This window comes from Lathamus discolor, chromosome 4 (assembly GCF_037157495.1).
Source record: "Lathamus discolor isolate bLatDis1 chromosome 4, bLatDis1.hap1, whole genome shotgun sequence".
NCBI lineage: Eukaryota > Metazoa > Chordata > Aves > Psittaciformes > Psittacidae > Lathamus > Lathamus discolor.
This window is the reverse complement of record NC_088887.1, coordinates 23,105,170-23,129,209: the sequence shown is the minus strand read 5'-3', so window position 1 is coordinate 23,129,209 and position 24,040 is coordinate 23,105,170. Positions and strand designations below refer to the sequence as shown.

At 46.1% G+C, this 24,040-nt stretch overlaps 3 protein-coding genes across 11 annotated transcripts in view; all 3 read right to left on the bottom strand.

The window, feature by feature from the left end:
* Positions 1–640, bottom strand: part of LOC136013200 (multidrug resistance-associated protein 1-like) — a 32,126-nt gene extending 31,486 nt beyond the window's left edge. For 3 of the 4 annotated variants that reach the window (XM_065676714.1, XM_065676713.1, XM_065676712.1), the window contains exon 1: positions 468–604. In XM_065676714.1, the coding sequence (XP_065532786.1) occupies positions 468–530 (63 nt within the window). In that variant the 5' untranslated portion in view covers positions 531–604. Of the gene's footprint in view, positions 1–467 lie in introns of all 4 variants that reach the window. The other variant, XM_065676715.1, reaches the window with a different exon arrangement.
* A 2,395-nt stretch (positions 641–3,035) lies between these two features.
* RBM11 (RNA binding motif protein 11) lies at positions 3,036–11,340 on the bottom strand. The gene is made up of 5 exons (XM_065676720.1): positions 11,236–11,340; positions 7,175–7,337; positions 6,137–6,215; positions 5,319–5,412; positions 3,036–3,396 (listed from the first exon to the last, which is right to left on the bottom strand). Exons 1-5 carry the CDS (start codon positions 11,335–11,337, stop codon positions 3,064–3,066), a joined length of 771 nt encoding a protein of 256 aa, XP_065532792.1. The 5' UTR covers positions 11,338–11,340; the 3' UTR covers positions 3,036–3,063.
* A 20-nt stretch (positions 11,341–11,360) lies between these two features.
* Positions 11,361–22,925, bottom strand: ZDHHC23 (zinc finger DHHC-type palmitoyltransferase 23). Of its 6 annotated transcripts, none has more exons than XM_065676719.1 (5): positions 22,793–22,925; positions 21,815–22,507; positions 20,950–21,117; positions 14,039–14,144; positions 11,361–12,854 (listed from the first exon to the last, which is right to left on the bottom strand). In XM_065676719.1, the coding sequence occupies exons 1-5, from the start codon at positions 22,897–22,899 to the stop codon at positions 12,831–12,833; spliced, it is 1,098 nt and encodes a 365-aa protein (XP_065532791.1). In that variant the 5' UTR covers positions 22,900–22,925; the 3' UTR covers positions 11,361–12,830. The 6 variants fall into 6 exon arrangements, 3 of the variants coding, with proteins under 3 accessions (XP_065532791.1, XP_065532788.1, XP_065532790.1); XR_010612186.1 differs by lacking the exon at positions 11,361–12,854 and adding an exon at positions 19,011–20,091 and having other exon boundaries at positions 14,059–14,144; XR_010612188.1 differs by lacking the exon at positions 11,361–12,854 and adding an exon at positions 19,297–20,091 and having other exon boundaries at positions 14,072–14,144.
* Positions 22,926–24,040: the final 1,115 nt, after the last annotated feature.

The window sequence follows — 24,040 nt, the reverse complement described above, 5'->3', positions numbered from 1 at the left end:
TGCCGTGCATGCGCTCCTTCTCTAACAAACACCTCTGCTTGTGCACCTGCCCACCCTTCGCTATCAGATGTCAATGTTTGCCACGGTCCATTACGGTTCACACCCATACAGCGCTGTTTGTCTGAAATAACTGCCTTTTACTATTGAAGAACGCAGTCGAAGGCTTGGTCACAAGCATTCCCTGCTTTAAATGCTGTTCCTACTCCTATCTGTGCTGAACGAAACCCTGGCCCAGGGGCTATTCCCTCCTTGCAAATCCGGAGGACAGACCCCAGCACACACCAGCCGTCGCTAGCTGCGGGTTCCTGCACAGCGCTAGCGCGACCTACATGAACCCCCGCAGGTTCAACGCACCCCCCGCAGCGCCCCGCCTCCCCCCGGGCAGCAGGCAGGCTGTGGGGGGAAGGCGCCCGCCCTCAGCGCCATCCGTGACACCTCCTGCCGCTCGGCCCCCCGCGCTCTGTCACCTTCCTGCCGGTGGGGCTCTGCCGCCCGTAGAAGCCGCTGTGCTTCCCGCGGGCGGCGGCCATGGCTGCTGCCCGCGGCCGAAGAGCCCGCTGAGGGGGAGAGGCACCGGAGGCGGAGAAGCCGGGGCGCAGCGCGGGAGGGCGGCGCTGCCTCAGCTTCAGCCGCAGGCCCAGGCCCAGGCCCAGCCTTCCCCGCAGCCTGCGCCCGGCCAGTCCCGTCCGCTTCCGCAGCCCCGCAGGGCCCCGGTTGCGGCCGCCGGTGGCCTGGGCGAGCCGTGCGTCACGGCATCGCCAGGGCTGCAGAGCGTGTGTGGAAAGCGCCGGGTGAGCAGTACTGATGTGTGCGAAGTTCGGGAGCTTGGAACAAATACCTGTGTGTTGAATTCATGAGATAAAATACGGAACGCAAGACCTGTGTGACAGCAGGGAAACCAAGGTCTCACGGCCAGCCAGTAGCATAGGAAATGAAAGGCCAGGACAAATAACAGTGATTTATAATCGGAACTCATTTAATATTACTGAAAATCTTCTTAAAGTGACTGAAACAGGAGGCTGAAGAAACATTTGGTCAAGGCCAAACTCAACTGTGGATTATTTTGTTTTATTTCTTAATCGTGGTGACAATGTAATTAAAATATCATCAGGGCCCCAATAAAAGTGACATCTTAAGTTAACAGATGTATGAAAGAAATTTAGTTATGGCTAATGTTAGCACATTCCCCCATGACCAGCTTTTTTAACACACTGATGAGTTTTAGCCAAGTGGATAGAGAGAGGTGTTAAAAAACGTATCTCCTTGGGGGGGGGGGGGGGGGATAGAAGATTGGGAAGAAGGAAGGTAAGAAAAAAGTGTTTCTTCAGAAGAACTGTGTTGATATGTTGTCAGCCATATGCAATATGATCCTCATTGACAGTCCTTTTGTAGAATATAATTGGACAGAACAGATTATCTTACCTATCCACTGGGAAAGCCTGGAAGCCTGGTAAGGACACATTAGCACAGACCTGACTAAGCTTCTCTTTTTGTAGACTAACTGGTTTGAGCATCCATCTGTTTTCTCCTTTGTCTGATGAACAGATTGGGCAGACCTAGCACGTTCCTTAAAATATAAGATGTTTTACTTAAGGCACAGACCTTTGTTACATAAAGTTATCTCTAGAGAAGGCTGAATTCAGTTGCTAATGATGTTCCAAGGATGCCATACTGTGGTGTTATAGAAATGCCTCTTAGGCTAAAGAAGTGATGGGCAAATTAAAAGCAGTGTCTTGAGAAAGCGATTTTAATAGCTGTATTTTATCTTGTCAGACAAAAGAGAAATTGTTGCAAGCTAAATGTGCTTCAATTTCTGAAAGTCATCTGGGCTTGTAAAACACATCACCTTTAGACCAGTAAATTTGGGTATTCTTTCTCAATACCAGTATAGTGATGAAAAGCAACTCAGCATTATAACCAAGAAAACTGAGTTTAACAAAACCAAAATCCTTTTTTACTGTCAGGGTCAATTTGAAGCCTACATCTACTCTGAACAGAAGACTTGACTTTAAGCCATGATAAATAGCTGAAAACTAAGTGTTTTGCTTTCTCATATAACAGGATCTTAAAAGTGTTTCACCTGTACTTAGTATTGCAAGACTATTGGTAACACAGTAGCTCTGCACCTGTCTATAGGTTGGTGGTGGAAGTTGTGAAAGGTAGAAAATAGGTCATTTGACTACTTTGATTTATCACATTATGAGATAGTTTATTCTTCCTTTGCTAAGGAAAACTTTCCTTCTTAAGAGGCAGCACTGACTTATGCTTTTGTGCTGTCATTTAGGTGAGATATTCACTAATTTTTCCTTGATTTGTTACAATGAACAGTAAGATTCTCAAATAAGCAAATAAAACACTAGAGAGTAACTTTACAGAAAGATACATATATTGCACATAATTCTACACAGTACATAACTGTAGCCATAAAGTACATACACGCATTTTAGTACTGATACACATGTAAGTCTTGTAGCTAGTGTATTTTACCCTGTAGCCTGTATTTTACCTCAAAGTTATTATTGGAAAAACCCAGTTCCAATAACCACACAAACTGATTCTAACTGAAAGTAACAGCAGAGCTAAATCAGAATAAAGTTATAGTACTTCAGTGACAAGCACATCTCTGATGTTCTCTGACAAATTTCTAGCCTGCTCACTTCTTCAGTGGCTCCGGAGAATTCTTACACCAGTCACAGAAATACATTCCATAAGTGATGTGTGAAGCTTCATGAGTGGCTGAAATCATGTATTTTCATAAAGTTTCTGTATCAGTGAAATAATAGCCTTCCATGATTCTTGGGTGAAGAGAGAATCAGTAAGTTTGGTGGTTTTTTTATTTGGAAAACTTTATCTTCTTAAATGCTTCCTATACCTGAAATAGTACTTTCCTCTTTAAATAGTTTGAGATTAAATAAAATTATCAGTATACTTTACGCATAAAACTTTTCAAAAATAATATGAATCTTGAACATTCATTTTTTTTATAAAGTGCAAAGATGAAATATTGCATTCCCCTCAAATAGAAGCAGCAAACAACAAAAAGACTAACCTAGTTACACAGTCTTAGTGCCTCTTTCTCTTGGCTTTGCACTTCCTGTATTTTTCACCCTCCTTTCTCTGTCTCATTTTGTCACCCTCAATGCTAGTGTCACTATCATAACTTTGGTGTTCTCTTTTTTTTCTTTTATGGGTTCTTTGATCCACCTGGTGCATTCCACAGTGACTTGAGTGTGGCAGGGCCATTTCAAAAGAACTTTGTGCAGACTTAAAGTTTGCAGCTTGGTTCTGATAGGGAGAAAAGTGGAAATTTGAAGGCTGTGGTGGAGTCATCTGGTAATAAGGAAATTGTTGAACCACTGGACTCTGTACTGGGTACTGCTGTCCTAAACTGTTCACCTAGAGAAACAGAAACTTGGGTTGTTAACACAGTAAAGAGGAAGTTCTGAAGGGTTTAATGTTGCATGCATTAAGGCTTATACAATGAAAATACTGATAAATTATAACACAGATCGTTTGAGAGTAAAACTTACGTATTTATTGTATCAACTAGTATAGTTAGAAAAAGTAGACAATTTTTTAGTGGCATAGTTAAAAGAGAGATGTAATCTGATTTGAAATTAAACTGCCAGGTAGTCCTTGTGTAAGGTAATCAAACATGGCATTCCTTTCATTTCTCCATCTGTGTATTTTATAAACATTTGTAACTTCAGTACCTACTGTGAATGTAAAGACATTATGTAAATAATGTAAATGCACATTTGCATTTTTTTCTTTTAACCTGGTTTAACTAATTTTAATGTGGAACAAGGCATTCCAATGAGGTATAGTGAATCCAGAGATCAAAGCACACGGAACAATGCAGCAAGTGGCCAGTTTACTGCTCCAGTCCCTAAAGTATCCCGACAGTCCCTCTCATACAAAATGCACAGTCCAAATACAGAAATAGAATTACAAAGGTCAGAAAAGAGTGGCTTTTTGCTGACTGGCAGTAACCACAAAAATGATGGGGAGCACGCCTGTGTTATATGTGCAGGCACACTCCCAAGTAACTTGCCTGGCTCACCCAAAGAAAGGTGAGGGAGATTTGTGAAGGTGTACATGTGACAAGACCACTTCCTGCTGAAGCTGCACCAAACTACGGAGACATACTGCAATTCCATCCCTTATAGCAAGCAGAAAATGGGATGAAGTGGGTTGTGTGTGCTGGTCTGCTGAGCCTGGTCTGGGGGTATTTATGTACTGCTTAACACTTGTTAATGAGGAGTGGGCTCATCGGTGAGCAGTGGGGGAGACTGAACACTCCCAAGCCTTCCAACCACAGTGGAGGGGATGTACCAGTCTGTGCAAGCACCAGCCCTTCTGAGGCCACAGCCTGGGAAGAAGGGAGGCAGCCCACTACCACATCTGTGCAACCGGGAACAAACCCTCTCCATCTTCTTGCTCAGACTGCAGCTAGCAACTGTCTGTCATCTATCCAGACTTCACCCTTTCCCCGGTTAAAGAGAGCTGGCCATTCCCCAGTCAGACTGGGCAGCAGCACTGCTGTCCACAGTTGGTACCTCACATTAAATGCTGGGTTTCTTCAAGTCCTACTGATCCATACTCATCAGATTCAGAAGCTCCATGATGGAAGAAAGAAGGATTTGGCCCACAGGTTGCCATCTGAAGGGACCTGTTCCCTTGCCTTGTGGAGTGTCTCAGACACAAGAGATTAGGACAGGACCAGAGTCTGTTGGAGGGGAAATGAATACAGGTTCTCACTGTCTACTGCTGTGAAAGTAAATCATGAATGTGAGAACTGCATGGGCATGTAAAGGTTCAGGCCAGAAACCCTAAAACTGTTGTTGCCCTAACTTGAGCAGTAGTGATTTTCTGGATGAGGTTTAGGTTTGGTTTTAGGACATTTCAAACTTCTGCTGGGTATTTCTGAATTGAGTAGAAGAGCTAAGAGGTTCCACGACTGAAATAGCTGTATATGAAGAAGCTATTGCTCGCACGGTTGTAATTTTACTGGATTAGCTTGACTCAGCAAGGGGATTTGATTTAGACCACAGTACCGGAGAGAGTTCTCTCTGTAGACTTGGACATTTTTAGCCTCCTTAACTTTTAAAACATTCCTGCTGTAAGAAAATGCTTTGGTAGATCCCCTATTATGATAGTACGCTTAAGTGCTAAAATAAATAGACCTAATACAGTCAACGTTAGCAGCCTAGATCCCATTTTGAGACATTAAATAAGTATCATTGTTTGCAGAAACGCAGAATACAGTCAACATCGTAAACAGTCTCCCAAATTTTTAACTTTTAACACAAACTCACCATCTTTGGAAAGCCCGAGTATTCATAAGGTGGACTACTGTTCATTGGAAAAGGAGTAACAGGAATTGGAGGGTTTCCATACGGCTCTTGATATCTAGGAAAAACAATCAAACGTACAAAGACTAGATGTCCACCACATACTGCTTACCACGGTGCTGAGACTTAATGCTTGGGCTCTAATGAGAATATCCAAGAGGAGAACTGAGATATTAGCAACTGGACTTGCATGAAAAAACATCATAAAACAAAGAAAATATACCCAAAAGTAATCCTCACATGTACTTTAGTGCAGATAAAGAAGGGTTCTAGATTTCACCATGGAAGTTTAACTTCCCCAGAGAGTTCTGTCACATTTGTAAATGAAAATGTTGAGACATTGAAAAATACTGAACCTGGGGTGTTCAGACTTCCATTGTAACAGGTGTATACCTGTGCATTTATACACGTGTGACAGCTGCTTGTAGGTATACACACAAAAAATACAGATATAAACTCAGTGGGGTTTGAAAATATTGTCAATTGTCAGGTTTTTTTCCCCCACCAACTGCAAACGTTGTAAGTACAAACAGCATATTTCAGTATTTTCTTATGGCCCTGTATCTAGCAGAAACAAAGAGTACAAAGTTCAAGCTAACTGAACCTCTGGCAAGCTGAACAACCTAATGCTAACTACAGCCCATTGCAAGTCAGCAAGGATGCAATTAAAGCATCAACAGCTGTTTTAATGAAGAGCCTGAAGATTGCTCTACCGCATAACTGATTTTCTTTAGGAAACTTTTTTAAAGTCATTGAATTTATTCACAGGTGATCTTTGTTACCTATATGAAGGTGAATGTAAGTCAGTATAGTTCTCAAAACCACGTTTAGGGTTGCTCTGTTCTGCTGAGTGAGAACTCCCTGTAGATAAGACAAGAGCATAATGACTATTCAGTTACAACTATTCAATTAACAAGCTAAAACCACAGGAAGTGTTCTGTGGCATCTGTACTGTGCTAGTATATATAAGGTAGTATATAAAGGTTTGCCTTTTATATATAAGTATATATAATGTAGTATATAAAGTATTTGCCATTTTTTGGTGAATGCTTTATAGCATCGTTTTACTGCTTGCAAACATTCATTTATCAGTTACTCAATTACAGAAGCATAAATCAGGGCTGTTGAAGTAACCAAGAACAGAGTAATTCCCATTCAGTTACAGCCACAGGACATGCTTCTGACTTTAGGAACTTCAGCCATTGTATTTAAAGCCAGCAATTGCTCTCTACAGCCTACAAAGTAAGGAGTGGCACAGTGCACAGTGGGAACATGAGTCCTTAGTGTTTAGTTTGCAAACAGTGCCTGATCATTAGCTTTCTAGTTTATTTTCATAAACATAAAATGAAGGATGTGACTCTGATTTGACTACATGCTTTGAACTATAATCCCTTCAACTTAAACAACAGCTCTGATAAGCCTGTGGCTTTAGTATAAAAGCTATCAAACAGCTTGATAGTTGCTGCACCCACTGAATCAACTTTTGTGCCAGACTGCAAATTAAAGTCACACCCTGATTCCTAAATGTAATCTGGTGTGAAAACCTGTGTTGCTATGTTTTTCATACAGTGTGGTCTGAGCTGTCTTGCAAGTTAAGGCTGTTCTGAACCCAGTGACTGTATTCTCTTAGTAAACAAAAAATACAAGGACTGAATCCTCCCCTATACGAAAGCCACAAAAAGTTTTTGTTTCTTGAAAAAATGGACTGTAATTTGTTCCAACTACAAATCAACATCTTTGTAAAAGACTGTAGGATTCAAAAATAGTCATTAAAACTAAAACATTCACAAAGACTTAATCATTGAGATTACTAAACGTACCAAACCGAAACTGCACTCTAATTGGTCTTCCATACAAACGGATTCCATTCAGCAAAGCTACTGCGTAAGGCACTGATTCTTTATGCTTAAAACAGACAAATCCAAAAGACTTAGGTTTTCCTTCTTTGTCCTTACAAATCGTCACTTTGATTAGTGGTCCAGCCTGAAAGAAATCTGTATTATTTTCTCACAGAAATTAACAGAGGTTGACACTTCATTCCATTCTGACGGTTTCATAATGATGTGTATTTTGCCATAGTCAGAAACTGTGTAAATTTCTCCATAGAAGAATCTTCATTTTTAAAAGATATCTCACCACGTTCCCCAAACTCAAATTCTGAGCCTTCTACAAACAAAAGTCAGCTCCGCAAATGTTAAAAGGGAACCAAGCATCAGCCCGTGGAGGATGCCGAGTCTTTAATAATCAGATTTTTTTGCTTATTTTTAAAATACACTGACAGCTGCTGCAATGAGGAAGACTAATTTACTTACTCCACAGCAGAAGTCATCTTAATGCATGTGCAGCTGCTAGTACAATTATTACAGAGGGCTTTTTTGCACCGTTAATGTAACTAAGCAAATTGATAATATCAGCTATGTAGAAGTGACCTGATCGAGAAATATGCTTTACTCTTGCTTAAATTCCTAAAATGGTCACCATCAGCACATCAGGGAATACGAAGCTGAATAGAGAGTAGAGCTTCTGGAACCACCACAAAAGAGTTTTCTGTACTGCCTAACCCTCCTCACAACTACATAGCAAGGAATCAGGAGATCCCATCATCTCACTACAGCTGACATACTGGGTTTGTGCCTGCAAAATCCCATCAAAAAAATCCCCAAACCATACTCTTTGGCTGGAGTACCTTCAGTGAAAAGCCCCGATTCTGCCTACACATAACATTTTAATCCTTGCATAGTACTTCTAGGACCAAATCAAAGCAGTGATATCCTGAATACTGTCTCCATTTCAAAGAAACTCTCATTTTCTTAATGGATATCAAAGATGAAGAATTTTCTCTCCACCAGATGGAGTCAGTGCATTAGTCATGGAATGAACAGCTTCTCATCAAAACAAACTAGGTGTCTGTACGGCTGATTTAGCAGAGCAAAAAGAGCAAAAAGAAGCAGCCAACAGCAGTCTCCTGCCACAGCTCTGGAGTGTTAAGGATGCCACAAATTAACTTTAGGAGGATACAGTATGAGCAATGAAGGCCACATAAATTACGAAAAAATCCAGTAGCAAAAAAAACCACTGAATGTCTAAATTACTGTAGTAGATGGAGAATTCATTGCTCTGAATCAAAACTCAGCAGTTACCAGAACTGCCTTCCACTATTGCTACAGATACAATAGGTGCTTTGCAGTAAAAGTCACTCAGAAGTCACCTGTAGCTTCAGGCAAACACAAGTTAACTCCTAACAGCTTTACAGCAATTAAACTGCATAAACGGTTAAACATCCAAAATAAACATAGGACATATGCTCAGATAAAGAAAATAAGCCATAGAAAGCCATGTACTTTATTGTTCTGCATCTCCAAGGATTCCTGTCAAACAGCAAATCTGCAGTTTGCTTTGAGCATTCAAAGTGATGATGTGCAGCCAACTCCCTTATCATAGCCTCCATGTTGTCAGACTGAAGATACTCAGGATTGTCATCTGTGATAATGTTTGATTGCTTCATGCTTTTGCCAGCTGTGTATGAACTAAATCCTCAATTAAATAAGATGCTTCTACTGAAAAATGAAACACCCCCACCCCTCCAACACTGATGAAAGTAGGGAATTCATGCAGACAAACACAAAGGATCAAATATAATGTACCATTTTTATTAGCGGTGCAGAGGGCGACCAGGCTATACAGCAATGGATACTACATAGGTTGTCCTGTGCAGGGAATCTTTAAAATGTTGATCTTGTCTTTCCAAACATCTGGAAGTTTGCTGGGGTCTTTTGGTTAGGGGTTTTTTTTTCCTTTGTTTGGGTGTTTGTTTCTGGTTTATTATTTTGGTTGGTTGGGTTGGGTTTGGGGGCTTGGTTATTTTAAAGAAGGGATTTCAGTAAGATTCTGAACATTTATTTTTGCTTGAATTGGCTCCTTCAGGTGTTTTTGTTGCTGTTCTGCACTACATTGCAGTTTTTTAAATTACATATATCCCGTCTTCTGATTAATATTTGCCTAATGAGGATGATCTGGTTCTTCAAGAACTAGAAATGACAAACTCGAGTCCTTTGCAGACTGTTCTTTTAAATACGTAGTCTTCCTGTTCATAAAGAAAAATATTAATAGTTTAGAAGCAGTACTAGATAGTTGCTCATAATTTGATGAGGGAAAAAGCTACAGGTCTGGAGTGCATCTTTAGGACCATGCCATAGCAGGAATATTGAACTGCAAACTTCCCAAGAAAAGAGCAGTACTGCAGTGAGCAGCACGTGCTGTTGCAGCAAAAGACAGAGAAACCCGATGGAGAATAAGGTGAACAGAACAAAAAAATCTAAGCAGGTGTTATGAGGATGACCTAAAGACTTATAATAAAAGTCAGCAGTTGGGTGAGTGCTACAGATTATGCAGAAAAGTCATGAAAAACCGTCTTTGAGAGCATCCACTTATTTTTATCACTTTTGCTCCAGAAATTGTATGGAATTAGTCATGTCCTCTGCTAAGATAAGCTTTCTTTACCCAAGATTTGCAGTTAAATAGCAGACTACTGTTCAGTTTTGGAAACAGGTAGGAATACTGTATAGAAAATAAGGGGGGGCAGGAAGAGAAGAAACAAATATTTCTTTGCTAATTTTAGGGAAAAGTAAAAAAATGAAAGCTAGGAATATAAGAGGACACAGGTAGCAACCCAAAGGGCTGGAACTTACCAAACAAAAGGGCCTTTCAGTGAAAATAGGTAGCATGCTGGTTAACAAGACAAATACCAGATTAATCAGTGGAATAAAACTGGTGAGTAGAACTAGTCCTGATTAGCAAATGAAATAGCAAGAGAACAGATGATTCTGCCTACCTCTTCTTTTTGCACTCTTTATTTTGTGAACTCACCAGAAGGAAGCAAGATTTATTCTGAGACAATCAGTGAATAATTGGTAGACGCAAGTTTATCACCATGCTGTCAGCTAAAGTGCCCAGTCAGTCTGGGACCTTTTAACTTGACAGAGGATTGCTAGATCATGCCAGGAGGAAAAAAAATAAACCAAACACACCATAAACAACTTCAGGAGAAGCCCATCATCAGCAACTACTGTCAGTCCATCTTGTCATTTGATGCTTGCACTAGCGATGTAATGTGCCATCCTCTGAATATCCTCCCCCTTTGCCTTACTACTATCAGGTTAATAAGCCTGGTTTAGCCAGAGATTCTGCCAACGTGAGATCAAACCTGAAGCCAACTCAGTGTCTTAACATTTTCTGTCTTTGCCATTCTGTTTCTTCCTTGGCATACTTTATTTCCAAAGAAAATTAAGCTCAGGTTTGAAACAGGGCCGGCTACGTAGTATTTCTCCCCAGCTCGATGAAAAACCCACCAATGGATTTTTTATCTTTTCATGCATCAAAACATAAACCATTCTGATATGAAGGTCATTTGTGGGTGGAAGTCCAGAGCCTCACCTGCACATCATTCCTAACAGTACCCTGTTAATTGTTAGCTTTGCTCAGCACATTCTCAGGTTTTACACTATTTTTTCCTAATTAAATTCTTGACCAGAACCTACTTGCTCAGAATACATTAAACAAAGTGTAAAACCCACTTGGTTGGTTTTGTTGGGGTTTTTTGGGGGTTTTAAGAACATCTTTAGGTTATTTAACTCCATCACCAACTGCGGCACCGAACCTTGCACTTCGCGAACAGGCTAAAACCAGACGTGCGCGGTGGCCTGCGGACGGCAGGACCGGCCTAGAGCCCCGGCCGGCGGCTTCGCTCTTTACCAGCCGGTCTCCACGCTGCGTTCCAACGGCGAACGATGCCACTCCCCACCGCGGAGCTGCGGCCCGGCAACCGAGCTCACCCGCGCACGGCCCCGGCGACACCCGCCCCGCCCGGGGACCCGCCCTCCACCTGCAGGAAGAGCTCGTAGAGGATCTCCTCCCGCACGCGGCTCTCCAGGTTCCCCACGAACAGCGTCTGGTCCACCTCCTCGGACCGCCCCGGCGACGACATGGCGGCGCCACCCCCCCCGCCGCGGGAGGCGACGGGGGAGAGCCCGGTGGAAGGGCCGGATGGAAGCGGCCGCAGCTGCCGTAAAGCGCTCCGCGATGGGGCGCGTTGCCAGGGAGCAGACTCGGTGTCCTAGCAACACGAGAAGGCCGTCGCGTTGGCGGCGGCGCGGTTCGAGTGAGGGGAGGCACGGCACACCGCAGCACAGCACGGCACAGCGCGGCGGCGGCGGTGGTGGTGGTGTCCGCCTCGGTCTTGCATTCGGACAGTTTCCAGGCTGTTTAACTGTAGTATTTAAGGATATATTGTGCAAGTCTGTCAGGGCCTTTTCACTTGATCCAGCCATAAAAGATCCAAGAAAAACACCGACTGTTTTTACATAACGCTGACATGATTAAAACAAAAGTTTCTTACCAGTGTTTAGGGTTAACCTGCAGCACAGTGCACACAGGGTAATGCCGTGAAGGTACAATATGTCCTGTCTTAGCAAGAGCATAAGGCAGGAGGCTGGAATCACTTCCCCCTCACAGCAAGACACGCAAAGTTCCCTCCAAAAGCATTTGGCAGTACAGGGAGCACTTGCATGATGCCAGGAAGAAGACAGTTTACTGTTACCCACTGTATCAGGTGGCTTTTAAAACCTGTACATGCACTGAAAGCTTCCCATAAACCCAAACGTGAACGGAACACCAGTGGAGTTACCAGTGCAAATTGTGTCAGAAGCCAACTACACAGCACTAGACGCCAGCCCATGGTCACGGACCTGGACCATCACTGAGCCTCACAGATGAAGCAGTACAGAACAGGTGCCCAGCAGCAGGCTTCAGAGCGTTAGCATCCATGCACATAGCTCACAGGGATGTGGTCAGAGAGCCTCCTGCACACACAAGCCAGGCTGTCAAGCAGATTCTCCATCTGAAGTTGTCTGAAGAGAACTGTCACTCCCACAGCCGTTCTCTACAACACATGAGCACTCACCATCTCCCAAAGGCAGACACAGACCAGACCACCCGCAGGTCAGATGAGCACACTATCCAAACACAGGGAGCTGAAGGTGCCTACGTGAAGTGTGGGCGAGTACAGACCATCTGGCTGCATTAAAAGGCAGATTGTGAGAAGAAGCAGCAAGCTGAGAGAGGGCTCAATAACTTGTCTTGTAGGGAAGAACAGCGACTGGAGAAGGGTAGTGTCTTTCACTGAGCCAAAAAGGCAGGAAGAATCAGGGCTGGGGACTGAGCTACCAAACTAATGCCCCAGTGCAGCCAGCAGCCACTTGGTGCTAATCATGGCAAGCTGTGGCAGCACAGCAGCAGCAATCCTTTTCCTCTCCGTACACAGTCTCCTCTTGGAAGCCTCTCCATGTAGTGCCTAATGAGCTCCTGGAATACCTCCAGAACAGCTTTCATGTTACTGTTGGCCTTTTCCTAAGCTGACTTCCTCTTCACCAGGGCAATGAAGAGAGCAGGCAATGTCTCCAGTCCACCCTTCACCTGGATTCATGGTGTAAGGAGGATAGTGACCTAGAGGATGAAAGGGGAGAACACATCCTTGTTCAGCTAGACAGAAGGCAGGATTATGGCCAGCTGGAGACAGGACAGACAGAAGCTGTATGGGGAGTAGCAGCAGGATGGAGCAGTAGAGTGGACAAGCACAGCCTGGTTTGACCCTAGCAAGAGGTTAAGCAGGCATTGAATCAACATCTCTCACAGCTAAAAGGGTGCCCCGAACCACTGGCTATGCAGGGGTGCTTCCAGGTCACTGAACTGCAGATTCTTTCCCCAGCAACGCCACACTTGCACATTTTATCCTCGAGGCTCAGAGCTCCCACTCACCTCAGCGCCCACTCACCTTCCATTAAAATAATACTCCAAAGAACTTGAAATGCAGTCAACACTTACTGTTGAAACTGACCTTTTTCTCACCTTCTGGGTGAGAAGGGTTTTCTTCTGCTCTTAGTAGCTTTGAGAAAGATTCTCCTAGCAAGATGCTGTTTGGCTGGGCAGTCCCAGAAGATCCCTGAGGAGCTGTGCTTTGAGACCCCTTTGCCCTTGCCTACTGCTAATTCAACACTAGCATGGAGCTGAAGCCTCAGTTAGGATAGGGATGATGTTCAAGGATCAGGCGCATTCATACTGAATGTGGTCTGAATCAATGGGAATCAAAGCAGAGATGAGAAGCCCCTCGACTTCCCCATTCAACCCACACCTGGTTGAAACAACTCGTACCTCCTTGAGAGAAATAAGGCTGTGCCCATTGAGGCTGTTGGGAGACTGCACGAGACACCCCTAAAATCCCAGGCATGATGGCATGATGTTAGTGTTTTGCAGATTAAAGCTCTTGCAAGCATTTCCCAGCAGGAGAGCGACATGTAAGAGAGCTTTTCAGACTAAGGAAACAGCTTCAGCCTGCAGCTGTGCCAGAGCACAGCCTCCTGCTCCAGTGCTTGGTTAAGATGCAGATGTCAATGCCTTAATGCTGGTCATCAGCCCACACTCTCACAGCTCAGGCACACTCCTGCCTGTCAGCTCCTTGCTTTTCTTGGCAAGAGAAGGAGGTGGCTGCACAGCCAGACTTGCCTTCTGTGCAGGGAAGGGGGGAGGATTTTCACTTTGGTACGACAGCAAATGCAGAACCCTGAAGTGACTGCAAACTCCCTTACTCCCAACCCCATTCCCTGCTGACAGCTGCCCTTAAGAGTTCTTACCTGCTTTCCCCAAAACCTTGACCACACAGGTATCATCTCAGTAAATCTGTACAGCAGTCTCTTCAAAGTCTCCCAGGCCCAGCTTGAACTGGATTCGAAACAGTGCCTGAAATATTAAACAATTTCATAGAATCATTGAATAGTTTGGGTTTGAAGGGACCTCCAAAGGTCTCCTAGTTCAATCCCCATGCAATGAGCAGGGATATCTCCAACTAGATCAGGTTGCCTAGAACCACATCCAGCCTGGCCTTGGATGTCTCCAGGGGTGGTGCACCTACCACCTCTCTGGGCAGCCTGTGCCAGTATTTCACCACCCTCATTGTAAAGAATCTTTTCCTCACATCCCACTTCAACCTCCCCTTTTAGTTTAAAACCATCAACTCCCACCCTATTGCACAGGCCCTGCTAAAAAGTCTCTCCCCATCTTTCTTATAGGCCACGTTTAAGAACTGAAAGGCTGCAAAAAGGTCTCCCTGCAGTCTTCTCCTGCTCCCCCCAGGCAAACATAGCTAGCCTGGGAAGGGCCCATGAACCACTACAGAGTGATCCACAGCTCACATCTTTGCAGACCTCTTGTGCATTATAGACACATATTGTGCACCTTGGCTTTCCCCAGCACCTGAACTACCGCTCCAGGCATGCTCCTGCTGTGCAGGTCAACATGGCAAGCCACAGGGAAGTAAGAAATATAAGAACTGAGGGAAACAGTAGTCTCGCATGTCCCTATCATCAGCACTGGAGTTAACAAAGCTGGTGGCTGCTGGGGTGTCAGAAGCCTGACACCCTTGGCACACACCACTCTCACCCAGCTACAAGCCTGGCTCACTGCTAGCAGGTCCTTCTTGTCAGTGACTGCAAAGTAATCTTCAAAGAGAAACAGCTGAACAGCTGACAGAAGTGCCACCCAGGCAAATCAAAGCAGAGCTCTGGGAACAATCGAAGGCACCTGTGATTCTACTCATGAAAAGTCATTTTGCCCTTCAGCAGATGTCCCGAGATACAAATGGAATCAAAGGCTACATCTCTTCCCACCATCTGCACACACAATATGCACATCATTTCCAAGCATGGCTTAGAAGAGGGTTTAAAGTAAGAGATTCTTCTTTCTTAGGGTTCGGGATGGATTGTGTGGGCAGGTGTAGGAGGGAAAGCAGAACACTGGACTAAGACTAGGAACCTGATCAGATAGAGTTTCCAGGGTGGTGAGAACTGCCTGCAGGCATCTGTTTCATCCCAACACCAACAAACCCAAAGGTCAACTTTTGCAGAACTGGAATAAACCTTATTTCCTAGCTTCTCCTTAGCCTGTGGCTCGCTTATTCCCAAGTCCAGCTCACAGCTAAATAGCCATGAGATGATGGCAGCTTTTGGTCGTTGACATGGCTGAGTGTGTTGGCACAAATCAACAGGCCACTACAAAGATCATTTCCAGTAATTTATTTTGATTCATAATTGCATTTGGAAACACTGAACACAACACAAAATGGACACAAACATACGCACACCAGTCCTTTCAACAATGCTCACAAATGTTTCATAAAGTCTCTTGCTGAAACTTGGGGTGAAAAAAACCCAAACCAAACCAAAATGAAATACCCCACTCTCCAAGGCAGACATTTCCTCCAGGGCCCATCATTCTTCACATTATCATTAGAGTTCCATAAAAACAAGATCCTGGGAGGCTGAACTCCCACATTTCAGAACGTACCTCACCTATCCACAGATTTTTGCTGTACAAACATTCTAGCAGTGGAGGAAAATCATGAGAAACTGTAAAGCTCTTCACTGTAAGCAATACAGGGAAACACATCCATAATCACGCACGCTCCCTGCCCTAATGAGGCAATATACATTCATATAGAAGAAAAAAATAACTCAAGCACATTATTAAGACATTAGGCAGTGAGGCAGTATCCATTTTATCTTCAGAAGAAATTTTACAGCAAATGGTTTCATTAAGACACTTGAAAGCAACCTACTTTGAAGGGGAAAAAAAAAGCACCATCATAGCATGAAGGCTGAATGTGATTAGGAGTCACAAGCAGCACAACTCAGGCTCACCAGTGACTTTTGTCATTCGAGGACAAGTTAAATGGAGAAACAGTCAATGTGGGGACCTGTGACTTGCCTACAGAAAAGCACAATGGAAGAAGACAGTTAAAGAGTGCCAAGCCACCATTTACACGGTGTATCTAATGGTACACATTTCTTAGTCACCAGACAGTAGGGTGCTGGCATTTGGACACGGAGGGTTTAACACTACAACAGTGGCAACATTGGAAGCCTGGCCCCTGAAGAGCTGCCCTCGTCTGCAGAAATCCACACTATTTGTGAAACGACAAATGCCTTTTAAGAGGTCATGGTTAAAGCAGGATAAACTAATCTCCAAGTCAGGGTGGAGAGACATCAAGGCTAGCTATTACCAAAATCCTTCCCTGCTTCTGACCATCTCTGGGCCCTCTCCTCACAGACGGAAGACTTTCTGCACTGCCAGCTATGTGTGCTCAAGACCACACACATGACCCACAAGTCATCTGTCAAATGCAGCCTGCTCCCACACCAGGCAGCATGCATCCAGGCAGCTGCTAAGACAGCGAGCCCCAGGACTGACTCTTTATGCCCAGGTTTTAATGTTTTTCTACCAGTGTGGCCAATAACAAGCTCAATAGCAGAAAAGAAACTCCTTCTGTGCACAAGAGATCACAACAGTCTGCCCTTGTTGTAAGTGCAAATGGGAGTGTTACCCTTCAAAGGCTTCTTGCTAATTCTCAGAGCTATTAAAAGGAGACCTCCGAAGTAGGCATCTGAAGCTCATCCGGCCTTCTAGATGCCTTTTAGATATCCTGTTACTTTATGCTTCGTATATCTCAAGGCATTCACAAGGTAAATCCTCTTAGGAAGAAGCCAGGACTGTGAACAGAAGCCATGGCCTTAAAATCACCATTGCTATGCACATTACAGCCACTGAACTTCCTGTTCAACGGGGAATCAGAACTGCACTCTCCTCCAAAAATAATAATCCAGCCTTGCAACACTTTTAGTGTCCTGAATGGTTCCAGTTCCTTCTGGAAGGAGTGCAAAAGTAAATCAAATTTACTTTAGGATTTACCCCCACTGTACTGGAGCGGGCTTGACCAAAGGTGGGGAATGGTTACGTTAGTCCAAGGTCCTTTGCTCCTGAACTGTGCTGCAAAGCCCACGCTGCCTGGGAGAACACCACTGAGTGAGTCTCAGTGTAAACAGTACACAGATGAAATCCCCCATGCCAGAGCTCGCTAAGAGACAAGGGACAAGCCTACGCTGACAGACAGGCTGCAAAGTAGTAACTGGTCTCTGCCTGTGGGAGAAAGTGAGCACACTGTTCAGGAGCTGCCAGAGAAGCAATCTGCTCTTTCTCCCAGCCCAGAGAAACCACTTATTTCAAACCTGTAAATGCTCCCAGAGCTCATTCAGCTCATGGGTGTATGACTGATTTCTACACATGTAGCTCACAGGGACAGAGGGGTTGGCTACCTCCAACTGTAGGTGTTTGTTTAGCCCAAGAGGTCATTCGGCCTTAATCTTCCCAAATGCCAGCAGGATGAGATCTGAGAAGACCGCGAACATGCCAGCCCACAGCATCCTCATCTCCAGGGTTGCCAAGCTCTAGTTCATCTCAGCAGGCACCACAAAATGTGTATGTGCAGTGGAAGCATTTATAGACAACTCATGTGAAGACAAGGTCTTTGTATTAATTTAAACTCATACAGGCAGTCTCCAAGCCCCACATAGTCAGAAGGTCACAGAGGAACACTTAGCACAGTCCAGCTGGTGCCTTTTTCTTGACATTAGGACCAGGGAAGTGGTCAGAAACATCTTAGTGTGTTCAGTTAGAGGCAAGAAGCAAGAGAGGTGTCCCTTTTACTTCCTTATAAAAGATTGCTCACTAGGTGAAAAGAGGTAAGTGGAAATAAGGGACACTCAGTAAGTAACTCTTTCTGCACAGCCTCATTTCAAGTGCAGCTGCTCCTCAATTATCTGCTGGTTATAGAAAGTGATGCTTAAGGAAACCAAATAGTACAAAGAGGGACATGGGTTTCACCTGAAACTGGGACACAGAATCGAAAGCAATACGGCAGGGATCTCAAGGGACACTCCCAGACTTGCTGCTTTCTGGCACCATGCACCATCCATCCATTCTTCAGAGATAATGCACAGCAGTGCACAGTGAATTTCCATCTCTCAGCCAACAGCCCCCAGCTGCCTGCCATGCAAGGGGAGTCTGGGGTAAATATGATTTGTGCATGCTGCACGCGCATCTAAAACCATCAGTAGCTAGAGCAAGGCCCTTCCCTCTGCTTCTGAACTTAGGCCTGCAACTCTCGTGCTGTGGCCCCAGCCTTTTCCAGACAGGTATTTCGTATAGCAGCAGGGCCAACAACACATACAAAGGGTTTAAAACAAAAAACAACACCAAAAACAAAAACCCACAAAAAACCCAAAAAACAATTGCCACCAAAACCTTGTTATTTCAGCTGAAGCACAAGTCCAGGCAATAATACAGTTGCAGGCTGATGAGGAACAAGTTGCATTCTTGCACAGCACATTTAACACATTCATTCACCTGCCAGTGCAGGCCATCTACCCTAAAAAGCAGCTCAAACACATCCTATCCCTGAAAAAGCAGAAGCCAAAGTGTTCCTTGACTTCCTGGCTTGAGAAAACAGATCTGCAGTCAGGCAGCTCCACAGTGACTTGGTGGAGAGGAGACAGGATCACTATATTATTAGCAACTCAACAGACCAAGATGCTACCGACCAAAAATGCTGTTAGCAGAATTGTCTGCTCTCCCACGTACTCCCTTCTCCCATATAGGAAGAGAGAAAGATACTTTCCATAAAGCTACTGTAACAGCAGACAGCACTTGTTTTCCCCTTAGAATCCCCTGTTCCATGTTGCTTCAAAACATCTCTTTTTTGCTTTGTGTATTTACCTGCTGTCTCATGTCACAATCCATAATCAGTGCAGAAACACTTGAAGGGAGATGAGCCAACCTTCAAAACATCACAGACCCAGCCTACAGGAAGAACGATGAGATTGAAGATGACAGTGTCTTCTCACCCAGTTGGACAGATGGGGATGGAATAACAGCTTTAGGGATCAAAAGGTGAAGGGGTCTTACAAAGCCCTGCAGGAATGTTTTGCTCACAAAGGCACTTAATACAAGCATGTATACAGCTGGATGAAATAGAAGATAGAAAATAAAGATAAAAATGTACCAGAGAGGAGGGAGCTGCTCAGTGAGTGCCTAGAGAGTCTCTTTTAGCCAAACAGACTGAAGCAAGTGGTCCATCTCTCATGTTCACCCTCCTGACATCTCTGAAACATCACACGTAGGCAAGAGCCAGGGATTTCTTAACCTTTGCAGGAATCAGTGCACACTCTGAAGTCCAGAGCAGGTTCCTCTTGATGCCAGGGTTCACGCCTAATGAAAATTCCAGTTCTCAAAACCATGTGCTCTTCTTCCTGATAAGCTGAGCTGCACAAAGTTCCTCACAGTGGAAAAAAGCACCAGGCTCCTCCTCTTCAAATTTGTGCATATGGCTTACTGCTTTCTGCATACTATTGCTGGCTGACAGCATATGACGAGCTGTTCTGCCTGGGAAAGCCTCTGATGTTGTCAGCAATGGGATACACAGCCCATACACCAACCATGAAGAAGGGTATAGGAAGAGGGAGTCATAGTGGAAGGGGCTGTTCTCCTGGCTAAAGAAAGTCAGTCAACATCATCTGCAGAAAGATGGGGTCACACAATGTCTTCAGCAGAGCGCTGTGGAGAAGAAGACCCCAGGCTCAAGAAATGTCCCCAGTTGCATAGGAAACCCCTATTATACTGGCCAGTGTCTATCACCAAACCACCCAGGAGCCTGCGCCCAGTGTTGTCCCGCAGAGCCAGCCGAGCTTCCCTCTCGGTCACGTTGTAGCTGATGTTCAACAGCTGGATAAGGAGGATGTATCCCATGCCAGCTGTTACAATGGCACAGTACCACACACAGGTGAACGACAGAGCAGAGCTGGCAGCAGGGAAAAAGATGGGAAGGAAGCCATTTAGTTTTGGAGCAGCTGCTTTAGAGTGACTTTCTCTAGTAATCACTATCCTTTCAAATCCCTGTCTGCATCTGCCACAGTGATCTCACTTTGCTGCTTTCATCAGATAATCCTTACAGGCTCTCTCAAAATTAAAGCTTCACAGCTTGCTTAATGAGAGCTTTAACGCTACCAGAGTGACTCTTGCATTGCTATTGCACAGTCTAGCTCTTTACACTTACTGTTGTAAGCGCACTTGATCCTTATCTGGGGATACAACGATGCTCACACTCAACAGATCATGAAATGGAGTGTAGAGAAAGGTGGAGTCATCCGTGCTAGTGTGCTCTGCCCATCAGCGGTAGCGTTGCTCTCTGAACTCATGTACAATGCTTCTCGCCACCCTTCCCACCAGACAAGGCACATTAACGCTGTCTGTCCTAAGCAGGTAATTTGGAGGGACAGTCACTAGATAAATAGTGAGGGATGACAGGGAGAGACTACACATGTATTCTAGACTGTCAGACCATTACCTGCACTTGGGGGACAAACACATTTAAGGATGTATCTATACAGGACACAATAAAGAATTTAAATACCAGCTCCCCCAGTGTTTTCTGTTTTGTTTTTCCAAATAAATGGCAAGTTTTCTCCATGTCTCAGGCTCCCTGCCTCGACAAAAGCAGTGATACATCCCTGCCTTCCAGAGCTTTCTAGGGAGCACTTTTTGATCAGGTCTGACAGCCAACAGCACAGGCCTAGAGCACAGGCCTTCTCTCCTCTGAGGATCAGCTACCTGACCAAGCCTGTTCTCAGCCCGTCTCTCTCCCAGACAGACATCTCACCTGTAGTCAGAATAGGCCCCAGGGCAGTAGAACAATGCCACAAATGAAGTTCGGCCCCTGCAAATGGTGTGGAGGGTCAGCGTAATCCCATACACAGAGGTGAGCATGAAGAAGGAGAGGGCAAGGATGAATGCTTGGTGGTTCCGCTCCCCTACGCAGCTGTTAATCCTCCGAAAGGAAAGAGAAGATTACTTTGCTTAAAAGGAAAAGAAACTGTTTTCTCTTTCTTCCTCCCTCCCCCAGCTATCAGAGATCCTAATTTCCAAGGTACTTCTATACAATACGAGCCAAGAACTTTGAAACATGTTCAAAGAAGCTTTATAGCCTTTTATAGAAAGGTTATAGGCACAAGTCAAGAGACCAGCAGGGTAACAGTGGTAGACCATTTATCTCAAGCTTTCAGCAAGTGTAGTAAGCTTTGCTGAAACACATCATACCCTACTGCTCCTTGGCTCCAGTACAGCATACACACAGGCAGCTTGGGGTTCCCTTGCCCAGAAGAGCACTAATGCAAGTTAACTTCAGGACTGCTAGTGTTCCACAGGCCAAATCTAAAACAGCAAACCAAACCCGAAGGCCCATATGAAAACCAGTAGAGAACCAAAGGCAATTCTGAACGAATTCTGAATGCTGTAGAAGCTTCCAGCTATCAGGTCAACCCAACCTAGAACAAAATCGTTGTAGTTCTTATTAAAACTAGTAAATCAAATGTACTGGCTTAAAGTACATTAACCTGTCTTCCACGTAATAACCCCATCTGAGAAGAGCTGTAAAAAAAGAAACTAACTTAAAAATGGGGAAACGAAATGAGAGAGAGAGAGAGAGAGAGAGAGAACACACATAGGCTCAGCAGTGCAAAACCTACCAGACACAGTGGTGGTCCAGCCTCCTTACACACCTGCCACAAAGCCGGCAGTGCCCTGCTCGGGCAGGTCTGACCAAGTGGCATCTAGCACACCAGTCCTTTTTCACACCTTCTGGATCCTCAGCTGACACCCGGGAATAGCCCTGAGCTTCGCCATTCACAACACGGCCACTGGCAGCTCCTGACGCATGGAGCCCATCGGAGCTCCCTCTAACACTCTTGCTGGGCAAACCCCGGTGCAATGACTTCTCGCTGCTTGCCGGGATGGGAAGGTAGCCGGGGTCTGTCTTGGCTCGAGACAGGGCTGCAAGCATAAGAATTAACCCGCAGGTGAGAGCAACCACTTGGGAATACCCCACGTGGCCTCGCGGAACCACCTCCTGGAGAAACACATAGTACATGTAGCCCAAGGAGAAGAGCCCCAGGCTCAAGAAGAAGAGGGTCCGCTCCTTCCTCCTGTGGGTGAGGTAGTAATACCACAGCACCACGACGGGCAGGGACGTCAGGATGACCAGCCCCAGCAGGAAGTGCAGGGCGGCAACGTGGAGGAAGACGGGCAGCAGGACGAGCGGCGGCACGAGGCTGACGTTGATCTTCACGGCCCCTGCGAACCAGGGCACCCGCACCCGGTCCGCCACGGTGTCGGCAATTCTCCCCAGAGCCCCGGGGGGCAGGGACCTGCACGTCAGCCACCTGTTAGGGCGAAGCACAGGCTAGCCCGGGGAGCGGACGGGGAGCCGCCGCGCACCCGAGACCCTACCGCTGCATCCTCCCGCCCCGAGGCGCCCAGCCCGGCCGCCGACCCCTTCTCTCTCCGCGGCCAAGGTTCCCGAGAAGCGGGGCGCTGCTCCGCTCCCCCCCACTCCACTCATCCGAGAGGGCACGGGCTGCCCACAGGGGGCACCGAGAGGCGCTGCGGGCGGCCGCTGGGCGGGGGCCTCGCAGGCGGGCGGTGTGTGGGGGCGGCGGAGCCGTTACCTCTCGCAGCCCCCGTCCACGTCCTCGCAGTCGCAGCAGCACGCCGCCAGGTGGTTCCTCCGGCCGCGCCGGTCCACGTACTCGCAGCAGCAGAGGGGCTCCTCCATCGCCGCGCCCTGCCCCGCTGCCCTCCCTCCGCTCCAGCCGCCACCGCCCCGCCTCCCGGCCGGCCGCAGGTGCCTCGCGCCCTCCGCCGCCTCCTCCCCAGCGGGCCCGCCCCCTTCGGCGGAGCCCAGCCGCCATTGGCAGCCAAGGGCCGCCCCCGCCCCGAGCAGAGGTGTGCGGGGAGGGGGCGGGTAAAGCCCCCCGTCCACCTGACGGCGGAGCAGCCCAATGCCTGCCCCCGAGGGGCGGGGCCGGCCGTGACGCGGCGGCACCTGCCTTAAAGGGGCAGTGCAACAGGTGGCGGCTGCGGGGCGAGGGCGGCTCCGAGCGCGTCCCGCCGGCCACGCGTAGAGCCAGGCCGCGCTCCTGAGGGGATGACACCCGTCTGATGGGAATTAGAGCGTTCCTTCTTTCTATGCTTTAAAGCATGACCCAGCCCAGAGACTTCCAAACATGTGGAGAAGTTACTGGGCTGAGTGCTACCATCACAGCAGAGGACCCCAAACAGCCCAGTTCAGTCATTTATTCCCTTTCACTGCTTGTGCCAAGTGCATTTGAACTTACCAGTGTCGGGTGTTGCACCAGACCCATTCTTTCTCTCCTTTGACACATAAGATCCGTTAATCTTTGCAACTAACTCCTATGGGGAAAGCTTAGGGCATATGGAAATGACAGCTTCCAAGTTCATGGACATACAGCAGGCTATCCACCTACACTGGTCCCAGTGCATCCCTGGTGGAGACACCCTCGCTGGAGAAGGTGGTAGAAAAAGGTCCACGAAGCCTACGGATAGGTTGCTTTCCTGGATGTATGCCTTCAGCTGCTGGGGAAATCACCAGTAAGGTCCCCAAATTATCAGAGCAGTAGCACCACAGCTCTTTTATTTTGGTCTGTGCTAAATCCTGGGCTAGTCCCATGATGCGAGTGAGTAGGAAACCACATCAAACACAGGTATATCAAGGGCATGCCCAGGTGACAGTCCTGAATGATGTATAACCAGTAGCACTGTGGCTTTTCCTTCCTTCCTTTGATAACTTACCTCCTGCACCAGGTTACCCACCTCTACTGGTTGAGAACTAGGTGGTTTTGGTTTTAATTTTTTCTGCTTCTGGACTACAGTGTGTTTCTTTCACTCCCCTTCAT